The 22638-nt window shown below is 46.0% G+C and overlaps 1 protein-coding gene across 1 annotated transcript in view; it reads right to left on the reverse strand.

The window, feature by feature from the left end:
- The window catches only part of DAB1 (DAB adaptor protein 1), a 285828-nt gene that overhangs the window by 41684 nt on the left and 221506 nt on the right, over window positions 1-22638 (reverse strand). Inside the window, exon 8 of the mRNA XM_077765243.1 lies at window positions 17886-17945. Coding sequence (XP_077621369.1) covers window positions 17886-17945 — 60 coding nt within the window. The remainder of the gene's footprint in view (window positions 1-17885; window positions 17946-22638) is intronic.

A 22638-nucleotide genomic window follows, 5' to 3' on the forward strand; every position in this document is an offset into this window, starting at 1 on the left:
ATAGGAAATCACAAACGGAGAGATGTCACAGCAGAGGAAAAAATAGTCAGGAGGGCTCTGCCTGCTGCTCTGACAGCCGTTCTGCACAACATGCTTTTCCTTCTCGTCTCTGGAAGGATGCAGATTTTACGTGCTTAGGCATTCGTTTCTTTATTCACGTCTTCATTCCTGGATGCGATCCTCAAGGAATTCATTTGATAATTAATAAACTTCCTGAAAGCTCGTGAGGAGCGAGGCCCAGTGCCAGCACGGCAAGGACTGAGATGCTGTCCCTTCTCTGAGCAGTGAGAGCCAAGCTACGGAAACTGGAAGGTTCCAACTCAGGTTGGAGCCTGAGGAGTGTCAAAACAGGATGCCACACTGAGCATGTTCACAGAGTGTGTACCATTTTCACAGCTGCGATGCCACTCACAGGACTGAAGGCAAACAACCAAAACCAGACTTCTATTTTGGGGTGAATGGAATTGGACTACTTTACTCATCTCTTGAGTTTTCTTTGTTGTAAAATTTGGGAAATATTCATCTCACAAGATTAGGGGAAGATCAGCCTGGGTAAGATTTCAGGTAATAGCTTCATCAGCATGGCACGTGATGTATAGTAAGACCTCCAGGGGCACCTGCGTGGCTCAGTTGGTGAGGCATCCCACTTCAGCTTAGGTCATGATCTCACGGTTTGTGGGTTGAGCCCCCGTGTCGGGCTCTGTGCTGACAACTCAGAGCCTGGAGTCTATCTTCGGATTCTGTGACTCCCTCTCTCTCTGACCCTCCCCTGCTCACACTGTCTCTCTCGGTCTCTCAAAAATAAATAAAACATTAAAAAAAAATAAAAACAAAAGACCTCCAAATACGTGTCTGCTGCTTTGGATCAAACAGGAAGTCAACAATTTGGCAGAGTACTCTTTAGGAATACGATGATTCGTAGCACCTTTTGGATGGCAATTTGAGTAATTTTAGGAGTTGCAGAATTGCAGGGTAGTTGAATTAGAAGAGATTGAAGAGATCTCTTAGTTAATTAATCCTGTACTTTTTTTCCAGATGAAGAAACTGAGGCCTCCAACCTTTTCAAAATCATGATGTGAGTGGCACAGCTGAGGTAAAACCTCAAGTTCCCAACTCTTAGTCTAGTTTACTACCAGATCACTGTTCTACTCCAATTCCACATGTGAAGAGGAGACAGAAAGTCAGAGCAGAGAAACCTGGCACACATTTTGTAAAAAGGAAACTAAGGCCCCAAGAAAAGGCCAGCTTGCTCATACATAAAAGAGCAAGGGAAATGGCTACTTCATAGATCTCCAAAGATGATGCAAGGCAGTGTTCACCAGGAGAATAGATGTGGAAAGCAGCCTAAAGGTTTGGAATCAGGAAATCGGGAAGAGCATTGTCCTCGACTGTCTCTAACTGATTGTCCAACCTACAAATAGTTTGTAACTTTGTGTCATAACACGTCTTTCCGTATACTTCTCACCCTCAGGCTTTGGTACAAGCCACTCCTTGCGACTGGCTACCCTTCTCGTCCTTGTTCATCAGGGGACCTGCGACACATCCCTACAGACTTAGGTATAGTTACCTCTTCCAAATTTTCTTCCAAAGTCCTAAGGATGGATTAGATGACCCTCCCCTGGGCATCAAACATGTCCAGCTTCACTGGCTCTCTCTTCTCCACTATGGACTAAGACCCCGTAGAAAAGAATTAAGTTCCTTTTATGGGAAATTGTATCTTATTCATTTTTGTATTCCTAATATCTAGAAAGCCCAGAGACTAGCCCACAACAGGAAATGATATTGAATTGACAAATTAAAAAAAGAAACAGAATGAGCGAATGGATGAACTTGTTTATATAAGAGAATAGGAAACTGAACAGAAAGAAACTTGGTGATCGCATGACTTACTAAGCAGAGGGTATGGCAGTCCATATGGTGTTTCCAAATGCTCGGCATGTATGTGTGCGCACATGTATGCACACACACATACACACACTTGCTCACTCACAAAGACTTGGCATTTACTATTATAAACTCAAGAAAGGATCTTATATCCACTCTATCACTTGACCCAGTGAGGCTTTGCAATCAGGGTAAAGGGCCTTTATTCTGATTCCAAAGAAATAGTAAGGAGATGTTCCAGAAAAGGTTATTTTAAAAAGAGAGAGAGATGATCTATCCTTCTAGCCCTTCTAGAATCTGGATGGCATTCATCTGAGTTCAAGTCCTCCCCATTACTGAGATCCATTGGTGGCTGAAGGGTGACAGTAAACCTGTAACATTCCTCACTATTGGAAGTTGAGCCAATATCTGATCTTATCTGACCCCACCCTTTAGTTGCTAGAAATTGTATTCCATACTATTTAACCTCTCAAACTTAATATGTCTAAAGAACCTTGGACTTCTTCCAATCCATTCTTACCTTGTCTTCAGATTTCTGTAAAGACCACCAACATATGCTTATATGCTTAAGCCCTTACATGTAAAGTTACACTTGACCTCTCCTCTCCCAAGCCCTGACATCCAACCATTCACTAAGAAATGCAGACAGTCTCCAGAAGGCACCCCAGCTCTGCCTCCCTCTCTCCATCTCTTCTGCTGCATTCTCTTTTGCCTAGACTTCTGTTTTTACTCTTGCTTCTTAAGTTAATCTTTAATACAGCAGTCACAGTGGTATTAAAAAAATCAGACCAGGCTTACTTCCCTGCTTAAAATGCCCCACTGTCTTCCATTATACTTGCAATAAGACCCAAACTCAGAGCCACTGCCTGTAGGACTGACCATGCCTAGTTGCCACCTGTGTTTGAGCTTGCCTTCCGCTCTCCCCTTTCCCACTGTGCTCTGGCCAACACGGGTCTTCCCTCTGTTCCTCATGGACCACTGGGACATGTCCTTTCCCTTGCTTTCTCCTGTCCCTGTTTCGCTGGTTTCTTCCCAGAATCCAGATCTCAGCTCAGATGTCATATCACTAGGGAGACCTCCTCTGTCCATTCCCTAATTAGGAGAGCAGCCCCGCCTCTCACCACATTATCCTGTTTGGTTTTGTGGCTCGCACTCATGCTCTGTTAGTCTTTTAACTTGGTTGTTGGCAGCCTTTCCCTGCGGGATGTGAGCTGGGCAAGGGTTGGGACCTGGTCTCACTTGTACAGCACCTAAGCCTCGCACAGTGCTCAACGCACGGTGACACCAGACGACTCTCAGTGGAATGGCGAAGGAATTGATGCCTGAACAGAACAAAGTACAGGTGACCAGACATTGATTCTAGCAGGTGCCTTCCAGTATTGCAGGAACTATGCACCTAAAGCAACAGGGACACTTTGTGCATGCTACTACAGCAAAACAAAAAACAAAACAAAACAAAAAACTTATTTGTTTTCCAGTGCTGGACACCCTATCTCTGAAGACTAGGGACCTTAGGGTAAGAAGATGGCATATTTGATGAGATTCCACACAGAGCTCACAGGCAGAGACCCTCTTTACCTGCATGCTGGCTATGTTCTAGGAAAGACCTTTTTAACCTAAACTAGTTAAGATATCCTGGATTACGTCACAAGTGGTTGAGGTCATTCTCTCTGGTTTTGGTAGATCCATAAAGCCCCCAAATGTACAAGTTACTTTTGATTCATCTCTCTCCCACACTGTGGCATACACTCATTCATTAAGAAATGGTAATTATGGGGCGCCTGGGTGATTCAGTTGGTTAAGGGTCCGACTTCAGCTCAGGTCATGATCTCACAGTTTGTGGATTCGAGCCCCGCGTCGGTCTCTGTGCTGACAGCTAGCTCAGAGCCTGGAGCTTGTCTTCAGATTCTGTGTCTCCCTCTCTCTCTGACCCTCCCTTGCTCATGCTGTCTCTATCTTCCTCTCAAAAATAAATAAAACATTAAAAAATTTTAAAAAATGGTAATTCTATCTCTAGAATGTATCCCAAATAGTCCATTCCGGTGTGAAGAGAAAGGAATGGTTTTAATATTAATATTAAGACCTCATTCCTTCTTGACCAGGAATGGGTCATGCAGGACAATAATGACAACAGTTAATGTGTAGATGGAACTTCCTCTATATGCACAGACACTATATTAATTCATTTAATTATCACAATGAATACAGCTGCTACTGCTATCTTGAATTTCAGTGGAGGAAACTGAGGGACAGAGGATTAATTAACTTGTCCAAGGTCATACAGCTAGCAAATGATAGCGCTATAATGTTTATACAAGTGGGCGAGCTTTGGAGTGTGTGCTCTGAACTACTAAGCTATGGCAGACGATCTGTGTTTTAAGACTAGGAAAGGAGGTAGGGGTTCTGGAAGGAGCAACCACAGCAGCCAGTTGAGGAGCCCACCCTGCCACAGTGCACCCTGATGTTTCCTGGAGGACCCTGGCCAGATCGCACTGCAACTGTTATCCCTGTAATGCTGACTGGGGACTTAGGGTTAGAACTTTCTAGGTGACTGTGGAAAGAACAACAGAGAAATGGCCAGAAAGACAAGGCTAGGATATTGAAAACTATAGGAAAGCCATAGTATTGGGCTGGTAGCATACAATGAGGGGAAAAAGGAGTGACAGACAGCAGGAGAGCTCCCACCATGCTGGGGAGAAGCCCGGTGAGGCGCTGACAGAGCTCCGTGACAGGCGGGAATGCCAGGTGGAGCAAGAGAGAACGTGTACTAAGTGAGTCAAAGTCACCTTAAGTCAATGTCATTCTTTATGTACAAGTTGGAAAGAAAGGGATGCCTCCGTCAGAGCCCTCTCCCCCTAGTATCTCCCCCTCAGTCTTCTGGGCCACAGAGTGGGGAAAATCATAGATGCTTTGTTAATTAAACTAGATAAACTTAGTGGAGCATCAGACGGCATTGGGGAGCTTTATAAATCTCCCCTTACACGTATACACATGCACACGCAAGCTGTACAAAAGCAGATCTCGGGGGTGGGGCCGAGGGAGCTGCGTTTTTAAAAACATCACAAATGACTGTTAAGCAATGCAGCGTTGGGATTCCCTGAACCAGATAGAGCTTGCCAAGCAAACTGCTTACTCCCTTCCCTGGCTCCCAGTAAGTGCTCAGCTAATGGTCGTTCCTTGCCTCCTTTCTAAGTCATTGCAAAAACAGGTTTTGCATGGTTTGGGGCGGGACTGTCACCGCCATATATTTTTGTATTCTCCATGATCAGTCATCTCTCTCTCCTTTTTTACAACCCGAGTTTGTTCATTATTCTTGTGTAACCACTAATAATGGCAGTTAGGGAGAAAGAAAGAGCCTCTGCATGATGATTTACCCAGCAAAGCTGAATTACTGTACCAAGAGAGAATGAGTGTCAGCATCAATGGATATTTATGGAGAAACTGTATATTATCGCTGTGCTCATTAGAGGTGCTGTAGTTAAGGTTCTGTGAATGTTAATGGTCTGTATTAGAGGAATAATGATAGACTCGCAGCAGTGGCAGTGAACACACAACCCTGGACCACATTTTTTCACCACATAACAGATCTCCAAGTAATCCGATTTATTCTGTCCACTGGAGCAGCAAGCATGTGCCGGAGCACCTCTGTCTCGTGGGCGGTAATGGGCTTGTCTCCGCACACGGACACACCCGGTGCAGAGTGCCAAGAACAAGATGGATGGACGCTTCCTGCCTTCTGTTTGCAATCTCTGTACTCTAGTCTCTGAGACAGGGTAGCCCTGTTGGGAAGGACATTCACTGGCTTTGGGTAACGTGGCCCTACATCCCGGTTTGCTCAAGACAGCTCCTGTTCATGCCTATTGTCCTGATGTCATTATTAATAGCATACCCCTTTTGGCTTTTAAAAGTGACCCAGTTAGGATGATAAACTAGGTCACCCTTGTTTTAAGCTCAGAGAGAACTGGCTTAGATTCTTAGTGATGCCTCTTCTAGCTGTGATAAGTGATTTAACTTCTCTCATCTTTAATGACCTTTACAGCAGAGAAGAGACCTACTTCTTCTGGTTGCTTGGGAGAGACCTATGTAGTGCGTTAAGTGCCTATTTCACGAAGTGCCTTGCTTTCTTTGGCAGCCTTCTTTGTGACTACAGGGCTATCCCTGCCCCGTAGTCACAAAACTCTCCTGTAGGTTCAGCCCTACCCCAGGCACTCAGATTACCCTTGATCTTGTTGATACTGCTTAGCCATGGAGAATTAAAGGCACTCTAGTCCCTCACTCCGTATACTGAAGTCACTCCTGCCCAAAGATCACAAGCACCCTAGTGGCTGGGCCAGATCTTACTCTTCCTCCTATCTCCTGAAGCACTTGGCATAGTCCTATGCCTATATAACAGCTCATGATAATAATTATGGCTAACATTTGTTGAGCACTATGTACCAGGAGCCGCTGTATATGTTATACATGTATCGCCTTATTTGGTCCTCAGAAGAGTTCTATGAGGAAGACACCACAGTCATTATGAGTGAACACACGATCTGAGGGCATGCCACTGGTAATTGTGGGGGAAAAAAATGTAACGCCTTAGTAGTCAGGCTGTAAAGCGTCACACTTCTGTTTTTGTTTTTCTTTTTTAATTTTAAAATGAGAGAGAGAGCAAGGATGCGTGACCGAGGGAGCGGGGCCAAGAGAGACAGAGAGAGAATGCCAAGCAGGCTCCATGCTTAGAGCAGAGCCCAATGTGGGGCTCAGTCTCATGACCATGAGATCATGACCTGAGCCAAAATCACGAGACACACACTCAACCAACTGAGCCATCCAGGCACTCCAAAAGGCTCAGACTTCTAACTGTAATTCCATGTTGGTGCCAAGTAATCTTCCCCTGTTGCTAGTTGGTCATTCAGAAGAATCCAAAAGATAAACCACTTTGCCGAGTTACACAGCTAAGAAGTATAAAGCTCTGATTAGCTTCAATTTTTTAAAATGTTTCTAAAATTTATTCTGGAGAGAGAGAGAGAGAGAGAGAGAGACAGACACAGAATCCGAAGTAGGGTCCAGGCTCTGAGCGGTCAGCACAGAGCCCGACGTGGGGCTTGAGCTCACGGAACAGTTGGACACCTAATTGAGTGAGCCACCCAGATACCCCAAACTTCCAATTTTGTGCTGTTTGACTCCCTCCCAAAGAGCAGGCTCCCAATCTGTGTTCACCAATTCAATGACAGAAGAACAAAGCCACTAATGGAAAAATAAAAGAATCTCTTCATCTAAATAGCCTACTGCTCCCACCCATGGAATTAGCTAGTGGATTCTTCTGACAGTGGTTTTCACACTACCTTCTCTGGATCTCTTCCTTGCCAGAAACTTCTGTGCTTCAGAAGAGGATTCCAGGTGGGTAGGCCTTGAGGCTTCAACCCAGCTTCAACCACAACTCCTCTTCCATCTGTTTATATAAAAGGCTACTGGGCACTGTTCATTTGAATTAAGGTGCCAGAATTTTATAAAAAGTTTGGAGACAATTTCTGCAGGAGGCTGGTGGCAGGAATTTTAGCACAGCGATGGACTGATCATTGCTTTATCTAGATGTAATTTTTGCCAACACACAACTGAGCAAGCAGGACACCAGGCAACTGCTTATGCAAGCACTTATCCCCTTCCACATTTGCATTTGTGGAAAACAAGTTTTGGGAAGGATTTAACAGCGGGCTGTCTACAACTCTGCTTGATTCCTTCCATTTGTGACAGCCTGGGTTTTCAAAGTAGGAAGAAAGAGCCAGATATCATTCAAAGTGATAATGTGACACTGTCCAAATGCGAGTCATGGACTGAGAAAAGAGAGGACGATGAAAGGGATTACTCCTGTCTTCGGCAAGAACCTGAAGGCAGTGGATGGAAAGACTGGTCTACAAACACTCTTAGAACCCAGATATGGAAAACAGCATGTATGTAAATAGTAGAGCTATAGGAGAGGAGACAGAGCATCCTGTCCCTATTGCCTGCTGACCTGACCTGCCAAAGCTTGCCACTTCATAGGCAGCTTAGCCCTTGTTTCTCTTACCCCCCACATCAGCAAGATCCTTCTAGACCTGCTACTTTCTAGACTTACTTCTAGACCTGAATGTAATTCATTCAAATATACACATTTCCCTCTGTCCCTCTCCCTGTCTGCAGGGTCTCGCCTCAGCCCAGACCTACAGTAATCCTTACCTGCCTTCCCCTTAACCTCTTCGCCCTCAGACCCATTCTTGCCCTCCCCCCGCTCTGTGTAGTATGACAAGGGGCTGATCCTGTAAATTACACTGCCTGAGCTCCCATGCCAATTCACTCTCCCTTTGGTTTGGCCAATGGGCGGGGGTAGTTGGATCCTGGCTGGTGGAAAGAGGGAAGAAGCACTGAATTTCTCCCTGGCTCTCTTTAGGCAGTATTCTGGCCATGGATGGGTCCCTCATGGTTCTAGTTTCCACCTTTCTAACACCTTTGTAACTAGTTCTCCACATTAAATTCCCGGTATTAAATTACCGTGTGTGGGCTCTGTTTTTTCCTGACTTCATCCTGATAGATACACATGGATAATCCCGTTAGCTTCTTATGGCCTCTACAAGAGCCAAGGCACCTGCCGCAGGCCACCAAAGTGATGCTGACAATCACAACTCTAACAGTGCCATTCCACAGCTGGGAGCACCAGTGGCTTCCCAGCCAACCCCAGGTTCTGAGCACCACATTCTAGGTCCTTCACTCCCTGGGGCCAGCTTCCCTTCATGCCCTGCCTCTTCCTCCTGCTCCCATGAAGGCATCCTGCAGTCCGGCCACCCCAGACTCTTCATCAGCCCCCAGGATATGGTATGGTTTTCCACAGTTCAGTGCCTTTAAACATTCAGTTCCCTCTTCCCGAATACTTTTCCACCCTTTCTCTGGTGCCAAGTTCCTGTCATCTTTTAAGACTCTACTTCCTGGGTGAAGACATCACTGAACTCCCTTGGGCAAAGCCTGCTGCCTCCCCACTATGCTCCCAGAGCATATGGTAGACAATCTCTTACAGCCTGGACGATTACATGGATTGCAATCATTCTTATACATCTATCTTCTTGTAATCATTAAGGTTCTCAAGCATCTTCTATCTTATTCATCTTTGTATCTCTAGTGAGTAGGACATTTTCCGACAGGTAGGAGGTCCTTAGTAAATCTTTGCCAACTGGATGAATGAATGAATGAATGAATGAATAGAAGGTGTAAGGGAACTTGAAAAAAAGGAGGAGCTGTAGGATCACAAAAGTCATGAAGGTCTGTCACTGCAGGCATGTGGGCCAAACCCAGAGTCAGACATGTTCATCTGTGCTCATCACAAATGTTCTGGAGGGATCTCTGCATTGGTGAGAAGGCTAAACCAGCACATTTTAATGTCCTCTTTAACTCTGACATTCCAGGAATTGAGGATTCTATCTCAGGACAGTTTCGTTAAGCGCTGCAAACCGAAAGCCTGTCTAAGAACATGGGACAGGGCAGCCTTCTCTTTCCTTTGTGGGAACATGCCGATTCAGATTCCTTTCCTTAGTGCAGGAAGACCTCCTCTTGTGTGACATCTATGTTAACGGCATTCCGATAATTATAATTTCTCTACAATGTGGTGCTTAATGAGGAAGTGAAACTGACAAATGTTCAGACTACATTTAATTCAATTATGAAACATCTTGATCCAGATTTCAAACTAAAGGAAAAACCAACTGCTGAATTGTGAATGAAAATTTATTTGCCATGAAAGATGGGGGCTGCTGGGGGTGGTTAGGAACAGTTGTCCAGAGAATTTCTGCAATTCTTCACTTTAATGGATTGACTCTTCCTACATTTGCAGTGGGGAAATGGAATTAAATCTAAGGCAAGGAAAATCAACTGAATACTGATTGCTGGGAGACAGAGGTCTTGCACAGAAACATAGATGTTTGGAGTGTGGGAGGTAGGAAAGGCTGAATGAGCAGCTCTCTGATTTTTGGAGGGTGGCACCTTTCCTTGAGATTTGTTCTCTGGGACCCACAAATATTTTTTCAACATCAGGATAAAGAAAGCATTCATAGGCAGAATGAAGGGTCAGGAACAAGTCAGATGTGGGTGTGCCTCAAGGAACTTGGGATGAAGGGGAGAGAGGTGTTCACAGCCACCCCTAGGGGCTGGCCTCAGTGTTGTTATAAGGACTCATAAGCAATGAATAATGGGAGACAGAAATTGGCCTCAGTACTGACTCTGACTATGGTGAGGAAGAGGACTTGGGGGCTTTGCATGTTCTTTATTCCTCAAGGCAGTGTGTTTTAGTGGAAATTGTGTGAGTGCCTGAGTCACAACAGCTGAAGGTTTAATTTTGGGCTCTGCCACTTACCAGCTTTGTGACTGGGGGTGAGTTATATGACCTCTGGAAGCCTCAGTTTCCTCATGTGTAGATGACATCTACCTTCCAGGTGTGATTACTGAGTGAGACAGGCTGAGACCACAGTCTAGGCTGTCTGTGGCACACAGTATCTACTCAATCAAGTCTACCTGCTTTTTCCCCAGCTAAGTTAGCTCAGACTCTAGGTGTGCAGGGCTGGTGGGCTAGCACTATAACGCAAAGAAAGGAAATGAAGGGAGCCTTGGACTTCACATCCAATCACTGGGGTGTTTACTCAATACCCCCAGTGTGGCTCCTTTTCAGAACACACCATATAGATACAGAGCCCTGATGTGAAGCTCTCCAGAAGGAAACTAAGGAGGGACCGATTTTCTAAGTACCTGCTCTGTGCCTAGGGCTTGCTCAGTGTGGTGCCTTGATTACAGTGTGCGGTAAACTTGTTTCCATCCAGAGCACCAGCTTCATAGGACAAAGCCATGACTTACTGCTGTGCTCCTCACAGTGGGCAACTCTAAAGCCAGGGAGAGGATGGTGGGGATAGTAACGGGACCACTCAGGGGCCACTCGACTCAAAGGACTCTGGGGTGCCTGATTTGGCAGCTGAGACACTGGGAACAAGATGGTGAGGTAAACACTCGATGTCATAAACATGGGAAAAGTGAATGAGAGAGCAGGTTAGTGGCTCCAAGGTCCACTAGTACAGTCCACCTTCTCAACATAAGAACCCCTAAAGAACCATTCACCTACTGTTTGAATGCTCCGAGGGCCAGAGATCTCACTATTCTTTGAGAACCATCCTTCCCTCTGAAAATCAGCTCAGATGGCTTCAGTCTATAAAATAACTGGAGGAACTAGTGCACACTATCTCTCGGTCTTTACGTCCCCAGAGACCATGAAATCAACCCCTCGTCCTCACAGACAATGCTCTCGCAGTGCTTCATGGGTCTCACAAAAGCCCTGAGATGTTGGCAGAGGATGGTCATCATTTCCACTCTGCAGATCAGGAAGAGGAGTCTCAGAAACTCGAAGTGATTGGCAAAGGTCATACCCAAAGGGAGGAAGGGCTCTCAGGGGGAGTCTGATTATTCCTTTCAATATCTGAATCCATGTCTCATCCCCCAAAACTGAATGTGGAGTCCAGCTGGTCAGTTCCCCAAGTTGTGTCCTTCCTATTTACCACTATGCCAAGCCAGTAAGACCCTCTTTCAAAGGCCAAAGAAAGTTCTGCTAGAAACCACTGACTGGTTAGTACTGATAATTATGTCTAGTACAAACACATAAAAGAGTTTAAAACCAGGTGATTATAGGGTAAAGGATAAAAGATCTTTTTCAACCATAAGAATGGATTTAAAAATTTTTTTTAATGTTTTATTTATTTCTGAGAGAGACAGCATGAGCAGGGGAGGGGCAAAAAGAGAGGGAGACACAGAATCCTAAACAGGCTCCAGGCTCTGAGCTGTCAGCACAGAGCCCGACGCGGGGTTCGAACCCACGAACTGTGAGATCATGACCTGAGTGGAAGTCGGATGCTTAACTGACTGAGCCACCCAGGTGCCCCAAGCATTTATTTTTTAAATGTTTATTTATTTATTTTGAGAGACAGTGAGTGTGAGAGAGCTGTCAGCACTGAGCCTGGCACGGGGCTCGATTCTGTGAACCGTGAGGTGATGACCGGAGCCAAGATCAAGAGTTGGATGTTTCACCTACTGAGTCACCCAGATGCCCCTTAGCCACAAGACTATTATGTGAGGTAGGAGTGGGGGTGACGGGAGAAGACAAATGCTGGGTACTTCTCCTGTAACAATGACATAAGGCATGCTGAAGGTTAGGTCTGTGTCACTGAAACAGTTGACCATGAAGGTTAAGTCTCAACCAAGTTGAGTGCTGCAGGGCATGACAAGGCCCAAAACAGGCACTTCAGCAACCTATAATGTGCCATTCCCCTTGGTGCTCCTGTAGAACCAGAATCATGTTCAAAGGCTAACAGAGTGCAAAAAGTGCTAAATAATGGATGCAGTAATGGGCTGCTTAGCAGACACTTTCCTCTCCACTCAGGAATGTGTCTTCCTGACAGCCCCAAAGAGGCCAGACTATTGGTCCAAAGAACCCCAGAAGCATTATCATCTGGCAGAAAGGAAGGCTACCTGTTTCTCTGAGAAGGAAACTGATGATAAATTCATCAATTCTGAGAGCTACCTAGTACAGGAAGTAAAAACTCAGGAGCCAGAGGGACCTTAATGATATGCCCAGAAGGTGCTGTGCCTGTCCAAGTCCTGCTCTTCCTTCCAAGCTGTGCCCAAGTCATTCGTTCTTTCCTCCCTGCCTCTTGAGCCAGCTAATGTTCCCTATCAGCAAGCATCAATGCTATTGGAGTTTGGGGACCCTGGCATAAAAATAAAGCCTGTGTGCAGATCTTCCAGCTGCATAGGAAGAGAGGAAATGTATATTTCTGGGAGTGAATGGGATTAATCCTTATCTTGGCTCAGAGTCCTAGGTAAGAGTGGAGGGCAGTGTAGTATAACCCTAAGAACAAATCTGCTACATGAAGGGAACATTATAGGTCCAGATTAGGACAGGCAAACCGAAGCATCCTAACACATTATTTGTGAAAAGGGAACAAGAAAGGGGTTCGTAAAGCTTAGTACCCTAAGGTTATGGGACCGGGAGGGGTAAACTAGGGCACGGATGCATGAATGTTGGAGAGGAAAGTAAAGAGATGGAATTGGCTTTCTGTCTGGACCTGCAGTCCAACTGATCAAGACAAAACTGTGTTCCCATAAGGCGATGCGCTGAGGCAGGTAAGAACCACAAGATATGCAATGAATTCTAATTTCTGCCCCAAACTCTGGAATCCAATACACCAAACGTGACACCTTAATGAGGACACCTTTCGCCATGTAAGGTGACAAGGAGCCAGGGACTAAGACTCTAGGACAGAGGTTTTACAGCTGCATCCCATTGACTTCAAGGCCTGTAAAAATGTATATGGGCACATGTGATTCCCCGACCCCCTTACCCCCCACCATGGGGAAAGAGTATACCATTAAAAGCTCAAAGGGATCAGAACCCCCCAGAGGAGTTCTTTAGAGACAGCGATGATTAAAAGCTATTCCTGATCTCACAGAGCTCACAGAATAGAAGAGTAACAGCTCACAGCTGTTGAATCCCTATTCTGTCCCAAGCACTGTGTTGATTCATATCCTTCAGCTCACTCAGTCTTTATCACAGAAACTCTAAGGCAGGTACTGCCATCAACCCCAAAGCAACGCCTTTAAGAAATTCAAAGTTCAATGGTTCACATGGATTCATTAAGAAAAAGTGATATTGCATTGTGTTCATCGCACAGAGAAGCACTGGGGTCTCCCAGGGGGGCTGTTTACTCTGGTGTGAAAAAGCCTTCCCAGAGGAGGTGTGCAATCACCTAGCATACCTGTAATCGCCTGCTCAGGGTGAACTGTTGGCTGGTGTACCGGTTGTACAGACGACCAATGTTAATGTTCTCATTTAATCTAATCCATTTCCCCTTTTAAGGGTTTTACATAAATGCCTCCTTTAATCCTCCAAACAAAGTTACAGGGCAGGCATTACTTTCTGTTTAGAGATTATGTTGCTGAGGTTTAGAGATCGAAAAAATGCTCAAGGACCCTTAGTAGGCAGCCAGGATGAGAGCATGCCCAGGTCTGATGCTGAAGATCTGGCCATTTCTTCACAAATCAGCCTGATTTGTGGTTCTCCCCAGTGACAGTCCTAACTGTTACAGGCTCTGGGTAGACCTGGACCCAAGGAAGAAGGGACCAGTGGTTCTAGAGGAACAGGCCACTGGGCAGTTTCCCTTCTTGTGGGAAACTTGTGGAAGCTCTCAGCCTGTCTGGAAGCTGCTTAATATGCACTGATTTCATTGTCTTTGGTTTATTTGTCTTTCCAGCTAAGGAGTGGGTGGTGAGGGAGCAAAGAGTGAGTTCACAACAGAGAGTTCCAGAGCACAGGTATCCCAGGGAATATGCACCCATCAGGGAGGCAGGTCTACAGCGGCCAGCCAGGAGGACAGGAAGATCCCAGAACAGTGAGGGATGAGGGCTGTGGGACATTTCAAGAACCTCTGGAGGGGCGCCCGGGTGAGCATCCAACTTCAGCTCAGGTCACGATCTCACGGTTCGTGGGTTCGAGCCCCGCGTTGGGCTCTGTGCTGACAGCTAGCTCAGAGCCTGGAGCCTGTTTCAGATTCTGTGTCTCCCTCTCTCTCTGACCCTCCCCTGCTCATGCTGTGTATGTCTCTCTCTCTCTCAGAAATAGGTAAATTTTTTAAAAAAAGAACCTTTGGGAGCTTTAGGAAAGTGGGATCAAGTTTCCAATATATACACTATTTTCTCCTCCGAATCATTCGGTATGCTGGGTTCAGTAACTCCTTTGGTAAACGAGAGCAGGGAGGCACAGAGAAACAAGGGAACTTATCAGAAGTCCTACAGGTAGTAAGAACAGGAGCGGAGACACCAAATGCAAGCATCTGCACTCACTAGAGTTGATGCTTTTGACTTGCTACCTCTCTTGGGCTTTTAGAAATGGTGAAAGTGTTTATGGAAAAGTCAGCATCACCCCAGATGCTTCTAGGACTCTGTGGGAGCAGAGGGTTGGAAGCTACTGCCAGCCATTCAGGCAGCCCAGATATTTCCCAAGCAAAACCTTAGCATGTTCACTGAATGCCTATTTCAGAGTCAGAAAAACAGGGAATTCCTTTTAAAAGAAAGTGCCAGGGATTTTCATCAATTCCTTCTGCAGGGCAAAGTCATCTATATATTTATTAAACATTCCTAGAGTGGCTGTGTCATCCCTGGCTTTTACATGGCAGGCCCTGGGCTTGCTTCTTGGAACCCAAGGACCTCCAGAAGCTCCTGGAAGTAATGAGCTAGGAGAAGAGGTGGGATGGGATGCTATGGGCTAAATGCTCTTCATAGAGGAAAGATAGGGAGTGGGGCAAAGAGGTAGGGGTGATCTGCTGACGCTGAGCAGAAGAGCACAAAGTCTCCCTGAGCCCCCAAAGCCTAAAGCTAAGCTGGGCTATTAGGAGAGGATGCAGCTCCTTCAGGAGGCTTCAGAGTTCAGCAGAGCTGGACCAGGGGGAGGTAGACCAGAGATCAGGGCTGAGGCTGGCATTTGAGTGCTGTGTCAGCCTAAGGAGCTTGGGCTTTTTTTTTTTTTTTTCCTCTCCCCCCAGCTATTAAGCATGGAGACGGTGTGGCCAGACTGGTTAATAAATTCATGAAAACCAAGGCGGCAAATGGAGCATGTTTCCTCACGTATCTAAACCTGTTAGGGGCAAGCGAGGCAATTTAGGCACAAATTGAATTGTAGGGAACTGTGGGATGGGGGCTGAGCCAAACGGAAACACAAAGAACAGACCAGTGTCTCCGTGACAGGGAGGCTTGACAACTGCAGAGGCCTCGGGGAGAAAAATGGCTTTTTCTCCAAGCGGTACTTCATTGCACGCTCTCTACTACCGTGTAGACTCAAGTTTTTGAGGAGGACCCTGCATTCAAATACACTGTTTCATGAGACTTAACTCACGTTGGCTTTCAGAAGCAGGATTTAGGTGGGGTCTGGTGGTTGCAGGATATTGGGTAGAGGAATGGACACTGATAGGAAGAAACTTCACCAGGTAAAAAGGGAACAGGGGCAGAGGAGGGTAAGAATGAACCAGAAAGACTCTCAACTCAGGACAGAAGGTCAGGTTTGGAAGGGCCAAGAGAAGCTCCTCTTTCCCCTCTACCCACTCCACATTTGAATCCTCCCATAATTTTTCTGACAGGTGGTCTTTCAGGCTCTGCTTGCATAGCTCCAGTGATGGGGAGCTCACTCCCCTAGGTGCCAGCTGTTCTAACTCTTAACAGTCCCGACCACTTAACAGCTCTAACTCTTAACAACTGTTCAGAAAGGTCACTGTCACTTTGGGCTGGCCAGTACAGAACAGTGTAACCCCACGTCCAACCTGTGGCCCTTGAGACTTCCATCTCCATATTTATAGTTCCTTTTCTCCAGGCCAAGTGTTTTACGTCCTTCAGCTGCTGCCCTGGGAATGGGGTTTCAAACTGCCCTACCAATCTGACCTTGAAAAATGCGGATGTGTCTTTGTGTGTCTCTCACAGGGTGGGGTCCAGGACCAATAACAACATCCCAGATTGTCATCTAGACTCACAACAGTCCTGTTAAGGTCAGAGCTGGAGTTCCTGAGGGTGTGTTTTCAAAGCCTGTGCTCTCCCTACCCACTGCTGAGCTGAAGGAGATCAGTGGTGACTAAACATCCTAGTTCTTTTTACATGGGCCATGGTGAAGTCCTATATCCTCCTGAGCAAGAGTCCCCAGTGCTCCTGAATCACGTACAGAGGCTGCCTTCTGCAGGCCACCTGGACTTCCTAAATAGGGGCCTGGCCAAGCACTGACTTGTGACAGTACCACAGAGCTTGGCATTTCCATTTCTGGGAGTCTCACTGGCTGATATGGTCCAGATACAGTGGATCGTGGATCTGCTGGGTTCTTTATTTATTTAAACATTTTTTTGAATTGTTTTTTAATTCAAAACAATTGAATTGAGAGAGAGAGAGAGAGAGAGAGACAGCGTGAGCAGGAGAGGGTCAGAGAGGGAGGGAGATACAGAATCCGAAATAGGCTCCAGGCTCCAAGCAGCACAGAGCCTGATGCCGGGCTCACACCCATGAACTGTGAGATCATGACCTGAGCCGAAGTCGGATCCTCGGGCCAGTCAGGGGTGTTACACTGAAACGTTCTGGATTGAAAGCAATCAGTTGTGCTTCCCAGCAACTGGCACAGCGTAGCTCACGCCTCCATCCGAGGCATCAGCCTCCAGTGGTCTTCTAACTGCCTGCTAATCTGTGTTTCTTTTCATCAGACTGGGAGCTCCTCACGAGCAGGCACAGTGCCTAGATACTCAGTAGGCAGTTAGTAAATGTCTGCTAGGTAANTAGGGGTGTTACACTGAAACATTCTGGATTGAAAGCAATCAGTTGTGCTTCTGGCACAGTGTAGCTCACGCCTCCATCCGAGGCATCAGCCTACAGTGGTCTTCTAACTGCCTGCTAATCTGTGTTTCTTTTCATCAGANCAAGGATCTTCTCGGTTCTTTGTAAGCCTGCTGCACATGGCATTCTTCATGGTGGTCTGTCCACTGGTGGACCCTTATACACGCCAAAGGCCCTGGCCAGCTCTTCTATGATCCCTCTGAGACCTGTCAACCACTTTTAAAGTGGATGGGCAGCTCTCTTCCCAGGATCGAGACACTGCTCCCTAACAGATCACGTACAATAGGGTCTTTGGCTGGAGACTTTTGTCACAGAATAACTGAGACCTTGAGACCCTTAGACATAGTGGTTTGCACACGTCAAGTCACGGCCACGCATGGGGCCAGACCTTGGTCCAAACTGGCATCCCTTCCCCAGCCCCACCATTACTTATACCTCCTTCCCTCTGACTCCCTGAGAGTCCTTATCACGCAGGCTCTGGCAAAGCTCTCTAAGTTACGGCACCTCTCCAGAAGAGGGGCTCCCTTCCTCAAGCTGTAGACACAGTCTGTAGGAATGCAGGTCGTGGGAACCTGGCAGAAGGGAGAAGATATACTTACACTTACAGGTTGACTTTTTGGCACATCATAAACACCTTCCTTCTTTTGGCTGGTGGGAACCTATGGAAAAATCAAATGTGACACAGTCAGAACACTTTGATACTCCACTTTCAGAGAACAAAGCGATCACACTTCAACTTCAAGCTGGCTTAGCATGTATGAGAATGGCCCCTGAGGCCCGAGGATCCCAAATCAAAGGGGCTGCGACAAGTGAAGTAAGAGGCCAGGCTCCTTCCCTGAGGAAAGCTGGATGAGGGAGGAGTGTGTAAGTCACTTGACAAACGTGCGCAGGGTGTCTCTACCATCAGGCTCCTCACAGAAACACTGGATAGGAAGCTGCAGAGACCTCAGAGGTCACGTGGCAGAAAAAATAATCCTCGTCTCACCAAAGACAGAAATGAGACTCAGAGAGGTGCTCTGACTTGGCCAAAGTGATTAAAATTAGTTTGCAGCTGAGATTAAGCTGAGAGCCGGTCCTTTAAATTATAGCAATCAAGGGCTTAGTAGAAAGAACAGCTTCTGCTGGGATCGCGGACAAGTCATCTGATATTTACCAAAAGTGTCTTCCAAGAAAAGGGACCATTAATGGCAGGGAGAACGCAAGACAAGGGCTCAGAAAATTCCAATGGTTTTAATATGTTTCTGTATTTGCTTCCCTCCCTCTCTCCTCTTACTCATCTGCCTGGTCTTATCGGGCCACTTGGTAACTGCCACACCCTGAATGGTCACAGCTCCTCTGAGTGTCACGATTATAAAATGCGTGTTATTGGCTCTTCTTCTTATTTGGGTTACTGGGGGGATGAAATGAGAAAGTAGACAGCAAATACAAACTATTAGGAACTATAATACTATAAAGTGTTAGAAGGAGAGTTTCTTTTACTGCTGACACATTATATAAATAAGGATAAGAACGTATTTTATAATATTAACGACAGTAGATAGGTTGGATGCTTTTGTAATGGGCCAGTTAGGGGTGTTACACTGAAACATTCTGGATTGAAAGCAATCAGTTGTGCTTCTGGCACAGTGTAGCTCACGCCTCCATCCGAGGCATCAGCCTACAGTGGTCTTCTAACTGCCTGCTAATCTGTGTTTCTTTTCATCAGACTGGGAGCTCCTCACGAGCAGGCACAGTGCCTAGATACTCAGTAGGCAGTTAGTAAATGTCTGCTAGGTAAATGTTTCCTAAGAAATGCAGGGAACAGTGAAGAAAAGGAAAAAGTGTCTTTTAGGCTTGGACCAGCTAACTATACCATTAACAAGAAGGAAGAATTTGGGCTCATTCCTTGAGCATCTTTGCTATTTCCACTCCCATCAGCTTCGCTTAAAATCCTTCTAACAATCTTAAGAGCTCAGTTTTAGAATCTTCACTTTACGTGGTAGAAAGTGAACCTCAGAGATGTCAGGGAAACTTTTCCAAAGCTTCAAAGCTAGTTAAGTGATGGGANACTGGGAGCTCCTCACGAGCAGGCACAGTGCCTAGATACTCAGTAGGCAGTTAGTAAATGTCTGCTGGGTAAATGTTTCCTAAGAAATGCAGGGAACAGTGAAGAAAAGGAAAAAGTGTCTTTTAGGCTTGGACCAGCTAACTATACCATTAACAAGAAGGAAGAATTTGGGCTCATTCCTTGAGCATCTTTGCTATTTCCACTCCCATCAGCTTCGCTTAAAATCCTTCTAACAATCTTAAGAGCTCAGTTTTAGAATCTTCACTTTACGTGGTAGAAAGTGAACCTCAGAGATGTCAGGGAAACTTTTCCAAAGCTTCAAAGCTAGTTAAGTGATGGGATTCAAACCCAGCTCTTTCTGGCTACCAAAAAAAAAAAACATTTGTTACTAACAGCCGGAACTAACATTGACAGGGCACTTCCTATGTGCTAGCCACTATTCTTAATGTTTGTATTTACACGTATTCTCATGAAGTCCTCAGGACAAGTCAGTTGGGCAAGGATGACAACTGTCACAATGTTGCAGAGGAGGGAAATAAAGCCCACAGAGTGTCCTGCAGGTGACTGGGGCTGCCAGAGTTTGAGTTCTGGCAGTTTTCTTTTTAACTACTACATGGTATAGACAGCTGCCTCTAACCCCTGTTCCCACTGTACCCTAGCTGTTTTGACTGCACCTTTTTCTTGGACATCATATTCTACACTCACAGAAGGTTCTGCACACTGCTGCAGGAAACAGCACTAGGAGGGAGCATGGACGAGCAGAAGATGTACTTTCTGAGCTGTTCTTGCAAACCCTAGTTTGCAGGTAGCCAATGAAGAATGTAATTTCTTTGCTCCTGATTACTCGGCTCCCTCTGAAAGGAATCCTCTAAGAATGCCTACAGAGTCCTTGTTAACAAGGGCCAATAAATTACCAACCCGCACTTGTATTTTTACTGGCTCACCCTTTCCTGAGCAACACGAACAGCATTTCTGTTCCCCGTAATTCACCGCTCACTATGGGCACTTAGCAAGTTGAACCTCAGCTGACTCTCAATTATCCCTGCAAATGGAGGAGAAGCGGCGGGATGGATAAACCCAAACTGTGCATAATTGAAAAAGCTTTGCTGCTTGGCTCTTCCATGGGTGACATATCAATCTGCCTGTTTGTCCTTTAAGATTTATGTCACCCGGATACATTCTTGGGAGCCTTGCCTGGCTTTCTACTCAGCTGGAGCCTTCCTCTGGACTCTTGTAACCTCTGGTACATCCTTCCACTAAAAAAATAAAAGTGGTCAAGCACCTATTATGTATCAGACTCTGGTTTGCCAGGGACAGTGGTGGCGAACAAGCTGGATATAGCCCCCTATTGAATGGAGCTCCCTGTTTTACTGGGAGGAGGTGAGAAAGTAATTGGGCTACTCACATGAGTGTCAAAAGTGCTTTATCTCATACAGGAGATATCAACCCACACTGTCGCTGCCGTAAGCTTGGTCAGGGCAGGGCAGGTATTTTGCTAACCTGTTCCCCTATCCGTGAATACTGGTTAAACAGGAAATGTTTAAGGACTGAACGCCTACCATGCATGTGCTAAGGGCAGGAGTGTTTAGGAGACAAAGACCAGAATGAGCCTCGTGTCCTGGCTCTCACCCCTGCCTGGCTGGTCCATTTCAGTGACATGACATTGTAGAGTGATGACGGGTCTCAACCAAAAGAAGCGGGAGATCTGGTTCCTAATCCTGGCTCTGCCACAGGCTGTGTGTCCTCAGAGGGTCCCTTTGTTCTCTGAGCCTCCGATTTCTCATCTGGCTGANGCTAATTCCTTGAGCATCTTTGCTATTTCCACTCTCATCAGCTTCGCTTAAAATCCTTCTAACAATCTTAAGAGCTCAGTATTAGAATCTTCACTTTACGTGGTAGAAAGTGAACCTCAGAGATGTCAGGGAAACTTTTCCAAAGCTTCAAAGCTAGTTAAGTGATGGGATTCAAACCCAGNTGCATGTGCTAAGGGCAGGAGTGTTTAGGAGACAAAGACCAGAATGAGCCTCGTGTCCTGGCTCTCACCCCTGCCTGGCTGGTCCATTTCAGTGACATGACATTGTAGAGTGATGACGGGTCTCAACCAAAAGAAGCGGGAGATCTGGTTCCTAATCCTGGCTCTGCCACAGGCTGTGTGTCCTCAGAGGGTCCCTTTGTTCTCTGAGCCTCCGATTTCTCATCTGGCTGCTGACTGAGGGTGGGGACCATGTAGTGGTCTATCATATGCCAAGGTGCCCAGCACACACTAGGTGCTCCATACATAATTGCTTCTTGAATGAAGCCGTTAATAGATGTTAAATTACTGTAAAAGCTATACGTTAAGTACTGTATGTACAGTAGACACTTTTAGCTCAGTAACATACTAATAGTGTTAGAGAGGCAGTTTCAGGGTTGAGTGCCGTCGGAGTAGAGACTTGTCATTTTAAAATAACAATACTTGACACGTCATGGGCAATTAAAAATGATTTTCGAACCAAAGAACTCAAAGAATATCTGTGTGGAAAGCTGCAATCTTGCCCTCACGTTACTGCTGACGTACTGAAGAATTACCAGGTTTTGAAGCTGAGGCTCTGGCCTTGGGCTCAGCACTTAAACCGGAGGGCTTGATTTCCCTCCGTTTAGAATGATAGTCATCAGAGCTCTTCATATCTTACTGAGTCATTGCAAGGGTCAAAATTAGGTGAGGTGTGAAAAACCCTTGTACTGCAAGGTTCTGCGTTGCTTTAAAAAGATGACTGATAGCTTTTTCTGATGCACACGAAAAGAAAGACAATTATTATTATTAATCCGGTTTGGAAAATGACACTGCTGACCCTCAAAGAGAGGATACATTTACGCAAGAGTCTCTCCCTCCCTTATGCAGGAGTTATAAACAGCCAAGTCAATTGAGGTGGCAACTTTCCGCTAGGCTCCCTGACGAGATGAGGTGAGCGAGTCAGGTTCTCCCTCACTTAATACAGCATCATAGGACCTCTTGAGCAGCATCTGATGCTGACAATATTCTCAGGAAGTAAAGGGAACTAACATTTACCCAGAACCTACTATGCATCAAGCGCAGTACGCCTTCACATCACTTCTGGAAGCAGAGAATCCAGCATTCCTAATTTTATAGCCCGGGAAATTGGGATAGAGAAGTTATGTACTTCATCCAAGGCCACAAAACAGCTAAAGGATTAGGCCCTGGGTCTGTCTGCCTCATTCCAGAAAGCAGGGAATGGATTAAAATCTGGGGCACCTGGGTGGCTCAGTTGGTGAAGCGTCCGACTTCGGCTCAGGTCATGATCTCA

Source organism: Crocuta crocuta, unplaced genomic scaffold (genome assembly GCF_008692635.1).
Source record: "Crocuta crocuta isolate KB4526 unplaced genomic scaffold, BGI_CrCroc_1.0 scaffold625, whole genome shotgun sequence".
Classification (NCBI taxonomy): Eukaryota; Metazoa; Chordata; class Mammalia; order Carnivora; family Hyaenidae; genus Crocuta; species Crocuta crocuta.